Here is a 16,414-nt window from a genome sequence, read left to right as displayed (position 1 = left end):
TAACAACATATCTAAGACTGCAATGCTAACCACACTTATTTGGGAATGCCCCATTGAACTTTTTGATTCAGTACTCAAGGATATATGCAGACCCAGTGCTAACATAAACTAAAAGTGCCAATATATTTAAGGGAAGGATGGTATTAGGTAGAACCAGTCAAGATAGACCATAGCAAGTGCTTTGTTGCTGCAGTTTGGTAGGGTTTTGATCTAAAGTCATATAGTAGCTCTCTTCATGAACTGGGGGGGGGGGAGACTGCTATTTTTATATAGGAAAGTGTATCTTATTTTCCTGTTAGACAATTTTTGTGGAGCATATGTCTAGCTTATTATCCATAATTGTCAGTGCTTTTTTCTATAAAAAATGTTTAGGCGTTCTCTCATTTTCCTACCCATATTGAAATACTGACCCTCAATGAGGCCAAACTTAGAGTCACAAAATGTTTAGGGGTATGTGTATCCCTGCGTCCCCCCAGAATAAAGCACTGATAATAGTTATATGGAAACTATTCACATGGAACAGTATGAGTACTATGTGCTAGGGAGAATGGCCATCAATTTCATTGACCACTGTTAGAAGTGGAATACTGGACTAGAGGAACTGAACTATCTGTCCTGTTTCACGCAAACATGATCAAACATATCTATCATATACAGGTAACTTGTATCTTATGCTAAGTTTACTTATGTGATTGCACCTTTGTGCAGGTGGAGAGGAGAAATAAATAAGTAAATGGAGAGAGGAGGAAGCCCATTTTCAATTTATTTATTTCCCTCTCTCAATATCACACAGCTGTGATTACAGGCTTACTGTGCTTTGGAGAGGCCAGGTAAGCAGCCTTCCACCTTGCGGGGGGGGGGGGTCACTCCTGGAGGTTCCTGAATTTACATGTTTTTGCATTTAAGCATAGAACTCCGGAACAAAACCATCACACATAATACGAGTTACAAAACCATCACATATGATACGAGTAAAACCACATGTAATAAAAATGCAAATATATTTCTTTCTCTTTGCCTTGACATGCATCTAGTTCTTGATAACCAATGGAGTTTTGGCCATTCTTGTAGTACAGTAACCTCCCTTCCTGTATCCATGACATACACTGTATGACAAACCACAGTTGAAACAAAAAAGGTTAACAGCAATAAATTGTGCTACCATAATTGATCTGAACAGAATTTCACATACACTTGGAATCAAATGCCAGATTCACTTTTCCGTGTCTAACTAAAATGTATTTAAATGCTTCATTTCATAGAGGAGGGCTTTTAGTACTTTTCTCTTCCAATTAAACTTTATATTCCAAACAAATAGGATATACTGTCTTTCATTTCATGCTAAGCACCAACAGATCCTTATCATACTTCTTTTCCTTCACATTTTCTTGCTACCCATTGGAACCTGTTCAACAAAGTTGATTTAAAATTCCCCCTCAGCTTGATTGAAAATTCTGTCTCAAGCCACATGCAATATTTTTTAAAAAATAAGTGGAATATCATGAACTGTATACAGTCCTGCTACAGCCTACAAAATTCTTGAGAAGCTTCCTGGTTTTTCATCCTGCATGGGACAATATGTGGTTGACAGGGAACAGAGGGGTCTGTATAAAGCCCGGATGCATGTTGAGTTTCCAAGGAAATAAACACTTTTTACTAGTCCTGAGTTTTTAAAACAACCAGGTAACGTAGGCAGAGCCTACACACATATTTTGAAAAGAATCAAATGAGCATAACTAGTCATCCAACAGGTATTTGGATGATGTGGGTGCAGGAGATCACGGGGCACTAGCAGACAAAAACGGGCCTTGTGTTATCTGAGATGCTTTGTCAAAGCTTCAGAAAGTTTGTTTTACCTGGCTTCCTTCTCTTCGCCAAAATATTGCTGGTTGAGGGTTTCCAGTCGCTTCACACTGGAAAGTCACAGTTCTGCCCAGTGCAGCCACCTGGTCACGAGGTTTCACAACAAAATGTGGTGGTTCTGAAAGAAGATAAGTACAACACAATTACAACGATTAATTCGTAGCTGAGGTGAATGGTTTCCTGGTGAGAGGCTTTTGCATCACAACTCACACACAGAAAGCTCCTTTTTCAAATAAAGACTATAGTGCTCAGGTGCAACACTGTTTTAACTAGGACTAAAGTTTATAGACACACTTGTTTGTTAAAACCATGAGAGAGAGAGAGAGAGAGAGAGAGAGTATACACACTCTCTTTATCTGAAGCATCACACAGCCCAATTGCCTTCAGTAACTCTTCTTGAGAACGTAGTTTGGTGGTAAAGTGCTGGTAGTACAAAAAAGCTGAAGGCATTTTTATCAGTCACAGCATAAGAAAAGAAAAATTCCCTCACATCACTGTACTATGTACTCTTAAAGTAAAAACCACAAAATGATTGCAAATTCAGGGGTTAGATACACAAAAGTCATCATCTTTGATTTACTGTAGTTCAGAAGTCATTTAATAGCTTCCATAAGAGGCTTGATTTCTGATGTAGGATGAAATGCTCAGGAAAAAAATTCAATTTAACTCAAAAGCCCTAGGATTGCTACTGAGTAAATTATAACCATTTAAAAATCTTCAATGCAATTACTGAAGAGGAATGAATTTAAAGCAACGGTGAAGCAGAATGCCTCCTTCATTTACATAGGCAAGGGCATGTTCAAACAAAATATATATGTAAATGAAGGCAAATTTGAAACATCTGCTCATCGTGACATTATAAATACTGCCAGCATTGTCCAAACTGTTTGATTTATACAGACTTAAATGGCCACTTCATCTAGCAGTAAATAGAACGTCAAAAATTATGTCAGTTGCATTAAGCTATGGCAGTTAAGTATATTAGGCACAGTGACTGAACTAGATGTGAAAATATTCTTTTTAAAACCCTGTTTCAGCTTACCCTCTTATGCTGCAGAAACAATGGCTTAAATGAGATTTTGCTGATTTATATTTTTCAGATCTTTCACTCCTTTACTATTTGAAAGAATAATTTTCCTCAACCGTTGCTGATTGTGATAGGGCATCTCACAATAGGTTGAGCATTTAAGAATCCTCCCCCCAGCGCACTGATCATTATTTATCAAAAAACACTTTATATTGTTGGTATTTTGTTATAGTTGCCTGTAGCATGAATGCCAAGGAATCCCAAAAAATTTTTTAGGGTAGATATGGACAAGGTATTGTTGTTTTAAGTGTATAAATATCTTATACTATGATGGGATTCACAGAAAACCAGGTTGTCTGAAGTCCAGCATTAGGTAAATGGGTAAATGGGTTCTAAACTATCAGATTTATGTTAACTATTAAAGGTCTGACTTCTGAAGAACAAAATTGCCCTATGAAGTCTTTTGGTTATTGCAAGCAAATTAGTTTTCTGTGGATGCCTGAAGAAATAGCATTGTGGTGGATAAATCATTATGATTTTATATTTATAAACACTTACAGAAGATTATAGAAAGTGTACTAACAAGGGAAACAAGGATTAGTAATATTGAGGTTTATTGTTTGTAGGGGGTTTTGGGTGTTAGGAATAGTGATGAAAAGTGATACTAGTCAGTGGAATTTTTGGCGTGCTAAGATAGGAACAATCTACAATCGTTAAATGCTCCTCTGTTCACAAAGTTGTACCAGCTTCTCACTAAGAGACTATACACTTTAATGTAAACTACTTTCAAGGCCAAATTGCTGCAATAGTGTCAGTGTGGCAGTCCCTCCCTTGATAAATATTTGCACATTTGTGTTATGGAAGCATAAAAATGAAAGAGGGGGCAACCACCAAGAAATACAGAACTTTAACTGTCCAAAACCTTTTGAACTAACATCAGGAATTTCTCCTCATGGAGTGAATCATGTTAGCCTGTAACATCAAAAGGAACAAAGAGGCTTGTGATACCTTAAAGAATAAAAATCTTCTGACAAGGTAGATTCTAAAATGGTGGTCAACAACACAGTGACTGCGGGCACCATGGTGCCTGGAACAGTGGCCATTGGCACTCCCAGGTAGGAGGGCAGACCCTGAATTTTCATTTTTTGAAAGAATTATGTCTCAAGATCTAGAAAAAAGGAACAAACTAGGCAGGTAACCATTTAAGTGATTTCTGTGAAATGAGCCGGCTTGGCTGCTCCCACCTGAGTTTTTATAGCCAATGAATGAAGTCAGAGAATTGATTGATAAGTGATTTGTTTGGACACCAGAAAATACAAATTCCAATGGCCCTAAAGAGCTGCTGTTTTCCCTTCCTTTGTTTTTGTCTTACATGCTAGTCTTTGGTATCTCCATAGTTTTCCCTTCCTTTATCACTAGCAACCAGGATGCATCTTCCCTGTGGTGGGTTCATCTGAGATCAGGTGCTCCCTATAAGTTACTTTATGCAAATATTACAGCACAATAAATGTGGGTAAATGTTAAATAATTTCCCTCCCACAAAAGGCAAATGTGAAATCTTTGCAAATAGGTTTAAGCATGCCTACTGCTGTGCAGGAGCTGACGTCCTGGCACTCATTAACAATACAATTGTATGCATGTCTACTCAGAGATAAGTGACTTTGAAAGTGGATGGAGAGAAGTTTTTCTCCCTCTCTCATAAGCAGAACTCATGAAAATCATGTGCTGGATGAAATAAATTGCTTCTTCACACAGCACATAGTTACACCACAGAAGGCAGCAATGGCCACTAACTTGGATGACTTTAAAAGAGAATTTGCCTTTCCATGCACAATTTTATACACTTATCTTCTGTCACGATGGTACTTTCATTTAGCTTCTTTCATTAAAGCTTTATGTTTAAGTAGTAGTCTGACAAGCATGCAGATCATCACCAGCAACACTTACTTAGGAGCACATTACTAGTTCTCCAAAGCCTGCATTGAATGTAATTTAAACAACTTGAATCCAGCATACCTCAAAAGAGAGGGGTGTGTGGGTGGGTGTGGGTGTGTGTTTTCCTCTGTTCATTTTTAGAATGTGGTGGTGCAGTAAAAGAATACGGTAGAATTGCAATTTGGATGCACAGTGATGAAACCATACGACCACTTTCATTCATGTCTGGAAGTATGGATTAATATCCACATTCTCAATTCATTAACTTGGCTGCCTTTTCTGTTGATGCAATTGCCAACAAATCCATTTAGCAACTATTTATACTACCACCAAAGCTCCATTAACATTATCCAACAAGTAATTATATCATAATTCAAAGTGCTTTAGCATTTACTGAATTCTGGAGTGCATAGCAATGTATGCTGCAGCTATTTCCTTAACTCTCACTTTTGCTATACTTAATGCTGTAGGCACCATAAAGTGGTGACTATTAACTGTTGGAATGGGCCCAGATACACTCTGCTGTTATTGTAAGAGCTGCAAAATAATGAAAAATATTTTACTTCATTAGGCTTTAAATTGATCAATTGATTACATTCCATCAACATAACCAAAACCTTAAAAGATGTACAGATATGATTCAGGCATTACCCTCAGTTATTGTTCAAGCAACATCACAGTGATGTCACTATTAAAAATACAAACTCTTTATTTCTGCTAGATAGTTAGAAGATTAGGCAGTTTTCTCCCAGGGAGAGTGCAGGGACGATGAATATGGTTTGCCTCTGCAGTCCGCCTTCAAGGTCATGGAACATCTTCAAACTTTAGTCAACTAAACTACATTTTTAAAGTTAATAACCCGAACTGTTGTTGTCAATATTAGCACTAAAAAGAAAGGAATGCAAAGTATTTTTTTAAAAAATCTCTTGAATAGCAGATATGAAAAAATGAAGTGTAAGGTTCAAAAACAAAATTTTAGTCCTTTCATACATGTGCAACATTTTTTTTTTTTACTATCAAGGACTTGCACACCTTAGTGCACTTGGAATGTCTCAAGGTGAGAATGGACCAGACACACAACTTAGAAATAAGAAATAAACATAATTAAAACAGATAAAAATAAGCAAGCCATTACCTTTGATGCTTGCCATAAAAATTACCCATACTTCATGCAGAATCTGCTCTTTGCAGTCTGTCCAATCAATTATAAGTGAAAGATGGAAGCTGATTTGTTGACGAATATGGAGGGGTATGGATGGAAAGAGGGAGAGATGTTCCATTCACAGGGATAACGATGATTAGAAGATGGCCAATAAAATTTCAACTTACCAGATACAACTACAAACAAAAGAAAAAGAAAAGAAAACATGGAATAAATAAATTGGAACATAAAATGGAACAAAAGTAAAATGAATATGCTTTTAATTCTATACACTGCTTTGTATGGTATTCTTTCAGAAAAGTGGTATAAAAATAATAAAAAATTAAACGAACAGCGATCTTATTGAAATGTAGCTATCTGGAAACATGAAACATATTCAGGATATACAAGAAAACAGCATGAAACAGATGGCTTATTGCATATATTGTTCTTTTTAGCAGTAGAAAAAGCTCAATTCCAAACCTGGAGATGTGAAGTGTAAAGAATGAAGGAGATACAAGAGATGTGCTACAGTGTGAAAAGGATCTATTTGCCTGCTGAGCAGAGTGATGGGATCATATTCAGAGAACCGCCACCCCCAACCTACTATAACATGTGAGGGGATTGTCCACCACCTACTGCACGCTGAGAAGCAGAATAAAAAGTGTATTATGATGTTCCATTTGCAATGTAATCTAGGAGTAATTTTCATAATCAGCTTCAGTATTCAAGGCGATTATACTCCCTGCAAGCAAAAAGGGATGAACAGCTACTCAATATACCTAGATAGGATTGGTAGGGTAAAAATTACTTAGTTTGCTGGGCAGAGCAAGCCCTTTCCCCTTTCCTCCCTGTTTGAATAGAGCCAAGACAATTCCCCGTCACACATGCATTTGCTATCCAGCTATACCTTTATTTTTATTAACAAAGAGCACTTCTGTAAGCATACTAATGTGGAAAGCTGGAAATGATATCAATCCAGAGACCAGTAAAAAATAGTGGTTTTTTTATTTGTTTATAAAAGTGTATACTACGCTCTCATAAAATATCAAAGAATATAACATAAAAAACACCATCCGGTATTGAGTGGCTTATCCTAAATCAAAAACGTAACTTGTTGGACTCTGACTAATTTATTAGAACCACAATGGGACCTAGATGCCCCAGTGACCCTAATCCAAGCCACAAGTTGCTCCTGCCATATTCATAAGGAAATTGATCCAACAGACATTGTTACTTATGCTGCTAAGAAAATACTGTCTACCTTGCAATCTGAATACATCTTTTTTTAAAAATCTGCAGACTGTGTTTCATTTGTTGATAAGGAGAATAGAGATCTTCCTTAATTTAATAACAGAAAATTCTAAATAAGTATGCCCACAATCCATGAGGAAGAGAAGAGAGCTCTCTTGCCTGTCATAAATTTCAATTGTGGGGTAACAGTGTACAAAAGAAGCTATCCAATGTATGCGGGCACTCAAACCATTTTACAGAAAATTGTAAATATGTATGCCTTTGTTAATCAAAGCGGGGAGCGTGGTCACTGACAGCATTGTTCACATGTGGCCTCTGCACCAGGTCTATATGACTTGGGGCCCTTGCAACTAAAGGAATACTTGCTCCTGAAGTTAGCTGTCAGTATACTGTGTTCATCTGCTAACAGCCTCCTCTGATTGCCCCCACCATCTGAAGCCAGGCAGGTGGAGACAAGGGTGACAGCATTTTCAAATGTGGTACCCCAAGGAGACTTACCTAGTGCCTAAGGACTTTCCCTTTCTGATATTGCCTGGTATCAGAAAGGGAAAGTCCTTTTATTCCACCATACTTTTTAAAGAACCTTTTGAACTATTTTTCCTTTTAGTTGTTTTTTTGGAACTTGTATTTAATGTTTTATTACTTTATATGAATACTGTCCTGTCCGCCTTATGTATGGGTGAGGCCTTCAAGTTCATTGATTATATTTCATGCAATATGCTTTCTATGTCATGTGGGGGCAGAGGCGAACTTGTGGCTTGCTACCATGCTCATCACCAGTGGCGGAGTAAGGCTCCGCGGTACCCGGGGTGGCAAAGGAAATGCCCCGGGGGCGGGGCGTCGTTTCCAGGAGTGCCGCCGCTGCTTCTGCAGCCCCCTTTTAAGCCGAAGACCCCCCTTTTAAGCTCTGCGGCTCAAAAGGAGGCTGTGGAAGCGGCGGTCCGACGACAGAGTGCGCCTGCGCGAAATGTCGCGCAGGCACATTCCGTCGTCGGGCTATGCACTGCCGCTCCCAGGGTGACGGAGGGAGCGGCAGCGCGTGGGAATGGTGGGAGGGGCTGCCGCTTGTCACCCCCACGCGCCGCCGTTCGCTCCGTTGCCCCAGGAGCAGCAGCACCGCACACACCGTGCGCTGCTGTTCCTGGGGGGACGGAGCGAGTGGCGGCGTGTGGGGGTGACAAGCGGCAGCCCCTCCCGCCACTCCCCACGCATGGCCGGTCACCTCGGGAGCAGCAGCGCTGCACGGACGGGGTGCTCATTCGGCCGTGCGCTGTTGCTCCTGGGGTGATGGAGGGAGCGGCAGCGCTTAGGAATGGCGGGAGGGGCTGCCGCTGGTCACCCCCACGCGCCGCCGCTCGCTCCGTCGCCCCGGGAGCAACAGCGCAGGCCGAGGGAGCACCCCGTCCGTGCAGCGCTGCTGCTCCCAGGGTGACCGGCGTTGCGTGGGGAGTGGCGGGAGGGGCCGCTGCTTGTCGCTCCCACCCGCCGCTTGTCATGGCTGTCACCCGGGGCGTACCGCCCCCGCCGCACCCCCCTAGCGACGCCCCCGCTCACCACACAAAAAAAGTCATGGTTCCATGAGCCCCCAGGGAAACAACTGATATTTAAATATCTATGTATGTTTTTGGACAGCTACTGCTTAATTCAGGGGCAGGGTGGTGTGGAGAAGCTGTGTAAAGTAATGCCTCATCTTTTGTTGGGGTTTGGTTCCAAGGGTTGTGTGTATAGCCTACACACAAATTGTATAGAGCCAGGCCCTTGGAATCACTTCACTCATCTGTAAGGCAGCTGGTGGAGGAGACAGACAGACAGACAGACCACTCCCAGAGTTGGTGTGCTGAGTGGGCCTTGCCCAGTAAGCAAGGCTGAGCTTAAAATCTCTTTTCGCATCAGGTAACCCCAAACAAAACTGCTTCAAAATCCTACTGCAAACATATAAGCAAGTTTACAAAGAATGCTAGTGTCACTACAGAAAATGTATATATACACACATACATATTATGCATTATATAAACATAAAAAACTAATGGCATACATTTTTATACAGCCACCTATTATTTCAGTGACTAATTCGAGTGCAGAATAATTAATGTAACATTTGAATCATAAGTAGTAAATGTCAAGCATTAAGGTTTTTCAGGGATGTTCTGCATATCTCAAGCCCTATGGTGCTCTCATTTTTGTTTTAGCCTTTTAAATAGAATAAAATTAACTACTGTTAAGCATGAGTACACTTCCATAATTAGCTGGTAAACACCTGCAGTATGCTAGTCTCCAATAAAATGCACTAAGAACAGTAATAATATTCCGTCTGCCAAAATTCATTAGTCCAGGGGGGAATGGGTTTGTACTCAAGTAAACAGTAGACAGTACAAGCAGCTTAAGGACATGAGAAGAGCTTGGTGGATCAGGCCAGTGGCCCATTGAGTCCAGCATCCTGTTCTCACAGTGGCCAACTATATGCCTGTGGGAAAACTAGGAGCAGAGCATTGGCACAGAAGCACGGTTTCCCTTCCTGCAGTTTCCATCAACTGGTATTCAGAAGCATTGTCACCACCACCATGGCAAGTAGACGCTGATAGCCCTCTCCTCTATTAATTTGTCTAACGCTCTTTGAAAGATTCCTGCATTGCAGAGGATTGGACTAGATGACTCTACATTTCTATGATTCCAAAGCAGTAGTTTTCAATAGCATACTAATTTAGTTTTTGTGGTTTGGGATCAAGAGCACTGCTTTGAGCTTCTGGAATGTTATGTTATTGAAATAACATAAAAGTCTGGTTATTGTACTGTATCATTATCATGTATATGGTTATGTATATGTATATGGTGTTGTCTTATGTTTCCATGTACACAAATTCCCTCCTTAAAATTATTGAGATTGCGTTTAATGTATATTATATACTTGGGCTTTTAAAAAATATAAAGCACTTCAAGTTCTACTGTTAGTAAGAGGTCTATTAATGACTTAAATAATTAAATAAATATTTTTTTTTGGGGGGGGGGGAGCAACCATCGCTACCAGAAAATCTGCTTAACTTTGCTACAACTGAAGGAAGATTGGTATACTGATGATTTAATGGTTTTAGTATTTACTGCAATGTGAAATTTTCCCTCAGTTCATATGTAAGGAATTTGTGAAAGTGCCTGAATGTGGAAAAAACAATTCCACCATGCCAAAATGACCCACAGGAATTAGGCAGGGTTACAAGGAGGCAATTATCTGGCCTTCCCCCTCTGAAGGAAGCAGTTGACAATAAAACTAAGTAAAATCCTGCCTTGTTTGCCGAGCTTGACAATGTTTTCTTTGTGCAGCAGCTGGAGAAGTGGGGCTGAGTAGAAGCATGACTCTTCAATGTCAACTCATGTGCACTCATTTTAACACCAAGGTGACAGCAGGAGAATGGTGACTTGGATGAGACAAAGAGAGTGGATTTCTGGCACTATTGGTATTTTGTAGACTAACAACCAAAATATTTTGGGTTGCTTATTTAATAAATTTATATCCCATCAAAGGTGGCAAACATAAAACCCATTGGACATCTGTTTTCCTGAAGGTGGTGGGCTATTGAAGTTGCAAGTAGCTGGGCTGTTTGCCTGCACACTTTAGTACCATTTCTTGCTAGGATTCTTATCCCCTCCATTCTCCTTCTCCCTTACTTAAAGACTGTCATCCTGTACACATTTATGTGGAAGTAATCCAGGATCTAAAAATGCCAAGTTGGTACTAGTCAGCCCTTGGTATTTTGTTTTGCTGATGCTCCCTGGAACACATCATGACAAGAGACATTGAGAAAGGAATATGTTTTGTCACCAGTTTAATGGACCCTTTGGATTTTCAGATTTTCTCACCCTTGTTACCTTCAGGCTCTAGAGAAGGTTGTGGAGAATCTCTCCAATTCATACTGAGCCACAGAGAGGCTGAAAATCAGCAATATGTTTAACTGCATTCCAAGGATATCCACAGCTCAGTCAAGAGAAATCCCCACCATCCTTACAGAGTTGGTGGAGAAGTTCAAGGGAAATCCGACTCATGCTGAGCCATAAAAGGGATTGCAAAGCACTGAGACATATAATTGGTTGACAAGTTTCTTTGCCACTCATGTGCAGTTCAGTAAAGCTCCGAGGAAGATCTTAAAGATGGGTTGGGCTTACAGCAGCAATGTACCACTTCAGACCTCACCATGACATTATAGGCAAGACTCCACTCACTTAGGGAAGGCAGAGTTTGTGGTCAGCAGAATTGTGTTATTTACTAAGTCCCATTGAACATAGTGGGACAAGATTATAAGTAGGATTGTGCTGAATGTGATCTTTCACTTGAATTTTAGGGGGGGGGAAGGAGGGCAAGGTAAGCCTACCACTTCCATTATTTGCCTCCGCTTTGTCCTTCCACCACTAATTTTGCTTCTGTGGTAGGATAAGGCCAATACTATTCCTCCTACATGATTCTAGAACAAGGGGACATCGTATAACAGTGTTCTAAGGTGCATTTGTATAAAATGCCAGTCACTGGGAAAGGGAAAATTTTACTTTTAAACGATGAAACCACCTCACAAACAAACAACACTCAAAAAGGTCCAGCAACTGGCCAAGTAATGGGGCGAGGGGCCTTTCAGCAAACATATTTTTGCTTTTATGAGCAAATGTGTGTGAACTTAGACTGTATGCCTTTTTTGTGCATAATGGTTATTTTTACATTCCTTCCATCCTTGAGGGTGGTGGTGGTTGTGTCCTTTCAAGGACCCATTTCTCACATTTTAGGCCCTCCACACAGCAGAGATAAAAGACCATACTGGATAAACCAGACAAATGAAGATTTCCTTTCCCCACAGAAGGCAGTTATCTATTAATCTACATCTTTCCCCTGAAATTTGTGCAACATTTATTCAGAAACCTTAAATAAGATGGCTCTTTTAAGTTTACTGAGGCAAAATATGTATGCCCATGCCATCTAAATGTGCAATAATTCTTTCAGATTTTAGAAAAGTGACTACCATATTTGATATACTTGCAGTTTTTCCTAGCTGCATGCAACGTCTAGTTTCTAAATAGTTCATTCTCCATTTCCCCTCAAAAGAAGTGTATGTAGACTTTAGATTCCATTGCATTTAGTATCCTTTTATTAAAAAAAGCCTTGCAATTAAGAACAGAGGCAGACTTCAGAGCTGGGTCAGCTTCTCAGGGTACATTTGAATGTGTCATAGCTTTCATTTCTTATTACGAGATATGCTATTTTGCAGGATAGCAGCACAAGTATCTAGAGTAGGAACTGAAATCTATCCATTGCAAAATGGATATTCGTGTGAAACATATGTTTATTTAGGAAATGTTAATAGTAAAATTTGCTTATCCTCTTACAAAAAGATAATTTAAAGTTATAAATGATTAATTATTGTATAAATGTTTCCCTATTATTGCTACAGTGTTTTTGTTTTAATTCCCTATTCAGTTTCCATTAAAATTTAATCAGTTTAATTCAGTTTGATCTTTGTCTTCAAATTTGGGCTTTTAAATTAACACATAATTATATGGTACCTTACCATTAGGCCTTTCACAATGTTATTTGTATAATTCTACGGTACGAATGCCTCCATAATTCTACTCTTCGGCTATGATCTCAGTACACTTACTCAGTAATGAGTTGCAAAGATTCACTTACGAACAAGGGTGTGGTGTCCTCAGGAATTCAAAGTAGCCAACATAGGGATATATTATTGCCTCCTACAATTCTTCTGAGCTCAGCTGGAATTAGTACTGTGCATTTCGAGGGATCCACTCATTTCTCAAATCTCATATTTTAGCTTGTACATAAATCACAATGACTGTGTTTAGAGTTTAATAAATAGTTACATTTTTGGAACTGTGCAAGTGGTTTTTTTGGGGTGTTTTTTTTTTTTTTTTTTTTAGTATTGATGTACATTCTTTAAAATACCGATACTTGAATGTGATGTGCATCAGCAGTGAATGTAATTCAATCCTATACTGTAGTAACAGGCTACGCCAGGGGTCACCAAACTCTGTAGACTAGCCAGAGCATTTCAATTTTTGATAGGGTGCTGTAGGTGCTAGTCACAAAATGTTTTAAATGAAGAGCCTAGAATAGCACAACATGGCTGCTGTGGGGGCATGGCATAACACAAAATTAAAGGGAAGACAGTCATTGCTAATTCTTGTCTCTACCCCATCCCCCGCCAGAACAACCTAATGTTTACAATAGGAAGTCAACTATGTCTTGCTGATCCCGATTGTAGATTATATGGCTGTTACAGGCATAATTACCCTGTTTCCCCCCAAACCAGCCCTAAACCAGAGCCTAGGCCAGGCATGGCCAAACTTGGCCCTCCAGCTGTTTTGGGACTACAATTCCCATCATCCCTGACCACTGGTCCTGTTAGCTAGGGATGATGGGAATTCCAGTCCCAAAACAGCTGGAGGGCCAAGTTTTGGCCTAAGCCTACCATCCTATACCCACATACCTGCAAGTAGGCCCCATTAAACAAAGAGCTTACTTCTGAAGTAGACATGTATACTGCTGTACTGTATGTTAAATGTACAGTGAATAAGTGCTTGGGCACCAGCTTCTGCACAGCAGGGGACCTTTTGCAAAGTTTCCACATTTTGCAGTTGCCATTTTGGATAGGGCTTGTTTAACACCCACCCTTATTATGTAGCATTATTAATAGAAAATAACTTCTAGGGCGTACTTGGTCTCAGACAAAGGAATCATAGGAAAGATGCTTCCTGGTTGCTAGGGGGAAAGGATGGCAAACTATGGAGATTCCATGGATTTCTAGAAAAGAGTGAAGATAGAAAAAGAAGATATAATGCACTCAGTGGAAGGGAGAAAAAGCAAGCTCTTTTGGACACAGGGATTCCCATTGCCTGGTGTCCAAAGAAGTTATGCTCATTGGCTAAAAGCACTGATACCTGGGAGTAGCTTAAAGGTAAAGGTAAAGGTACCCAGTCACGAAAGACTCAGGGGTTGCGGCACTCATCTCGCTCTATAGGCCAAGGGAGCCAGCGTTTGTCTGCAGACAGCTTCCGGGTCATGTGGCCAGCATGACTAAGCCGCTGCTGGCAAAACAGAGCAGCACACAGAAACGCTGTTTACCTTCCCGCTGGAGCGGTACCTATTTATCTACTTGCACTTTGATGTGCCTTTGAACTGCTAGGTTGGCAGGAGCAGGGACCGAACAATGGGAGCTCACCCCATCGCAGGGATTCGAACCACCGATCTTCTGATCAGCAAGCCCTAGGCTCAGTGGTTTAGACCACAGCGCCACCCACGTACCCCCTGGGAGTAGCTTAGACTGGCTCAATTAACAGAAATCTCTTAGAAGGTTACTTGCACATCTTGCTTCATAATTTTCCAGGACCAGAGTTTTTTTTTTTTTTTTTTTAAAGTCCAGAGTTTAGGGCCCCCTGGAGAAGTTAATTAATGCATTTCCAAAGGCCATGACACCCTCAGGTCCTGGGATGATAACCCCAGGGCTACACCATTACAAATACCGATCTCCTAAACATTGATCTAAGGAATACCACCTTGTTGGGGACAGGGAGAAGTATTCCAGGGTGAAACATAGTTTAAAAAGTTTCAAGGAATTACATGTTTCTAAAAGACACTGGCTAGAATTCAGTGAATCACTTGTATGGTAGATAAAGAATCTGAAGCGAACAATTCACAGTTTAAGTACTGGGGTTTCCAACAAAGCTCACTTTGCAGCAACTGAGTACAGATTAAGGTATGCAAAGATTACAGAGAAAAATAATGAGTTCTAAGGGTTCAAGGCTTATTGAACCTAAAGCTGGGGTTCCCAAAATGTGGTCTGTGGAGCTTCATTCAGATTGTCCATGGGATGTCTGCATTAAATATTCATATTGATTTTTCTATATTATTCTGTTATTGTTTTTCTCTTCACGTGTATTGTCTGTTTTGGTTATTCAGTATTTTTTAAAAAATTCATATTGGATTTTAATTGTACCTTCATTGCTTATATTATTTTGCATAGGATGGAATTCAAAATGCAATACAATATAAGAAATAAAAGAAAATACAATTAAAATGATACAGCATCTAGCACAGCATGTTACAATGGCTATAACAGGCTGAAAAATCATTACAAAATGCACCAAAACTATCACCAATTTTCATGTGGTCCTGGGCATACTTCTTTCTAACATAGCTGTGCCCCTTGCAGTAAATACATTCTTTGTTCCTTGACAAAAAAATACAAACTGTAGTCTGAAATGCAAAATTTCAAGCTATAGATAATAAATTAAATCTGTGGGCAAGACCGGCAATAATTCATTGATCAATTGCTACCAAACAATGAAATCAAGCGTATTCAATAAATCATTAGAATGAAGTGATTTTTGACCTTTAGTAGTCCTGGTGATACTTAAGAATGATCACCGTAGGCTGAAACAGATACAGTTTCAAAAGAAATGTGGACTAGGGAGCTTTGCATTCAGATGCTCACATATGGCAGACTACTGCAAGTTGTTTCATCTTTCTTTTCAAGTAAAGATGAACCACAAACTTACTGGAGTATTCAGTATACACTGGCAGGGCCAGAACCTATGAAACCATCACTATCTGGAAAGTTAACATACTGTGTAAGAATTTTTTATTGTTTCTCTATATGGTTAGAGCAAAAATATATGGAACTTTATTGTTATTAGGGTTATTATTCACATTTGTTTCGTGCAAACTGTGCTTTAGAAACTGTAGAAACAGTGACTAGTCTTCCTTCTACAGAACCTTAATGTTCATGTTAATCAGTGTGTATGTGATGCTCTTGAAAACCTGGCATGTTTCATGTTTGTGACACTGTGGGTAGCTACCATTAGCTCTGCACTATTATAAATGCACATTTTATTTCTATTTAGGCGGCTTAGGTCCCACCCTTCAGCCTCAAAATTATCTCAGCACAGGTCGCAACAATAAAAATACATCCTAACACAAAAATCAGCAATTCTTGAAGCAGAAATATACAAATCATTCATTATACAGATTTCTCCATCTGCCCCTCCCCTTCAGCACAGAAATGAAGAAAAACCAACATGGAGAGATTAACCCATCCCTACTGGAGAAACTGGGATATCATCAGTGAAAGCTGTTGTGGGCTTTTCTCAGCCTCCAAGAGCATGTTGGTACTTTTCCTCCAAGCATAGTGAAGACTGCTACCAGA

The 16,414-nt window shown here is 39.8% G+C and overlaps 1 protein-coding gene across 6 annotated transcripts in view; it reads right to left on the bottom strand.

The window, feature by feature from the left end:
• ROBO1 (roundabout guidance receptor 1) overlaps nt 1-16,414 on the bottom strand; it is a 611,457-nt gene that overhangs the window by 62,080 nt on the left and 532,963 nt on the right. For 5 of the 6 annotated variants that reach the window (XM_033146826.1, XM_033146829.1, XM_033146830.1 and 2 more), the window contains 2 exons: nt 6,155-6,163; nt 1,857-1,981 (listed from right to left, as the gene is read on the bottom strand). In XM_033146826.1, coding sequence (XP_033002717.1) covers nt 1,857-1,981; nt 6,155-6,163 — 134 coding nt within the window. The remainder of the gene's footprint in view (nt 1-1,856; nt 1,982-6,154; nt 6,164-16,414) is intronic. The other variant, XM_033146827.1, reaches the window with a different exon arrangement.

The sequence above is a fragment of the Lacerta agilis genome, chromosome 4 (genome assembly GCF_009819535.1).
Source record: "Lacerta agilis isolate rLacAgi1 chromosome 4, rLacAgi1.pri, whole genome shotgun sequence".
NCBI classification, from domain to species: domain Eukaryota; kingdom Metazoa; phylum Chordata; class Lepidosauria; order Squamata; family Lacertidae; genus Lacerta; species Lacerta agilis.
Note: the sequence above shows the minus strand (reverse complement) of the source record. Positions and strands in the feature narration are given on the sequence as shown.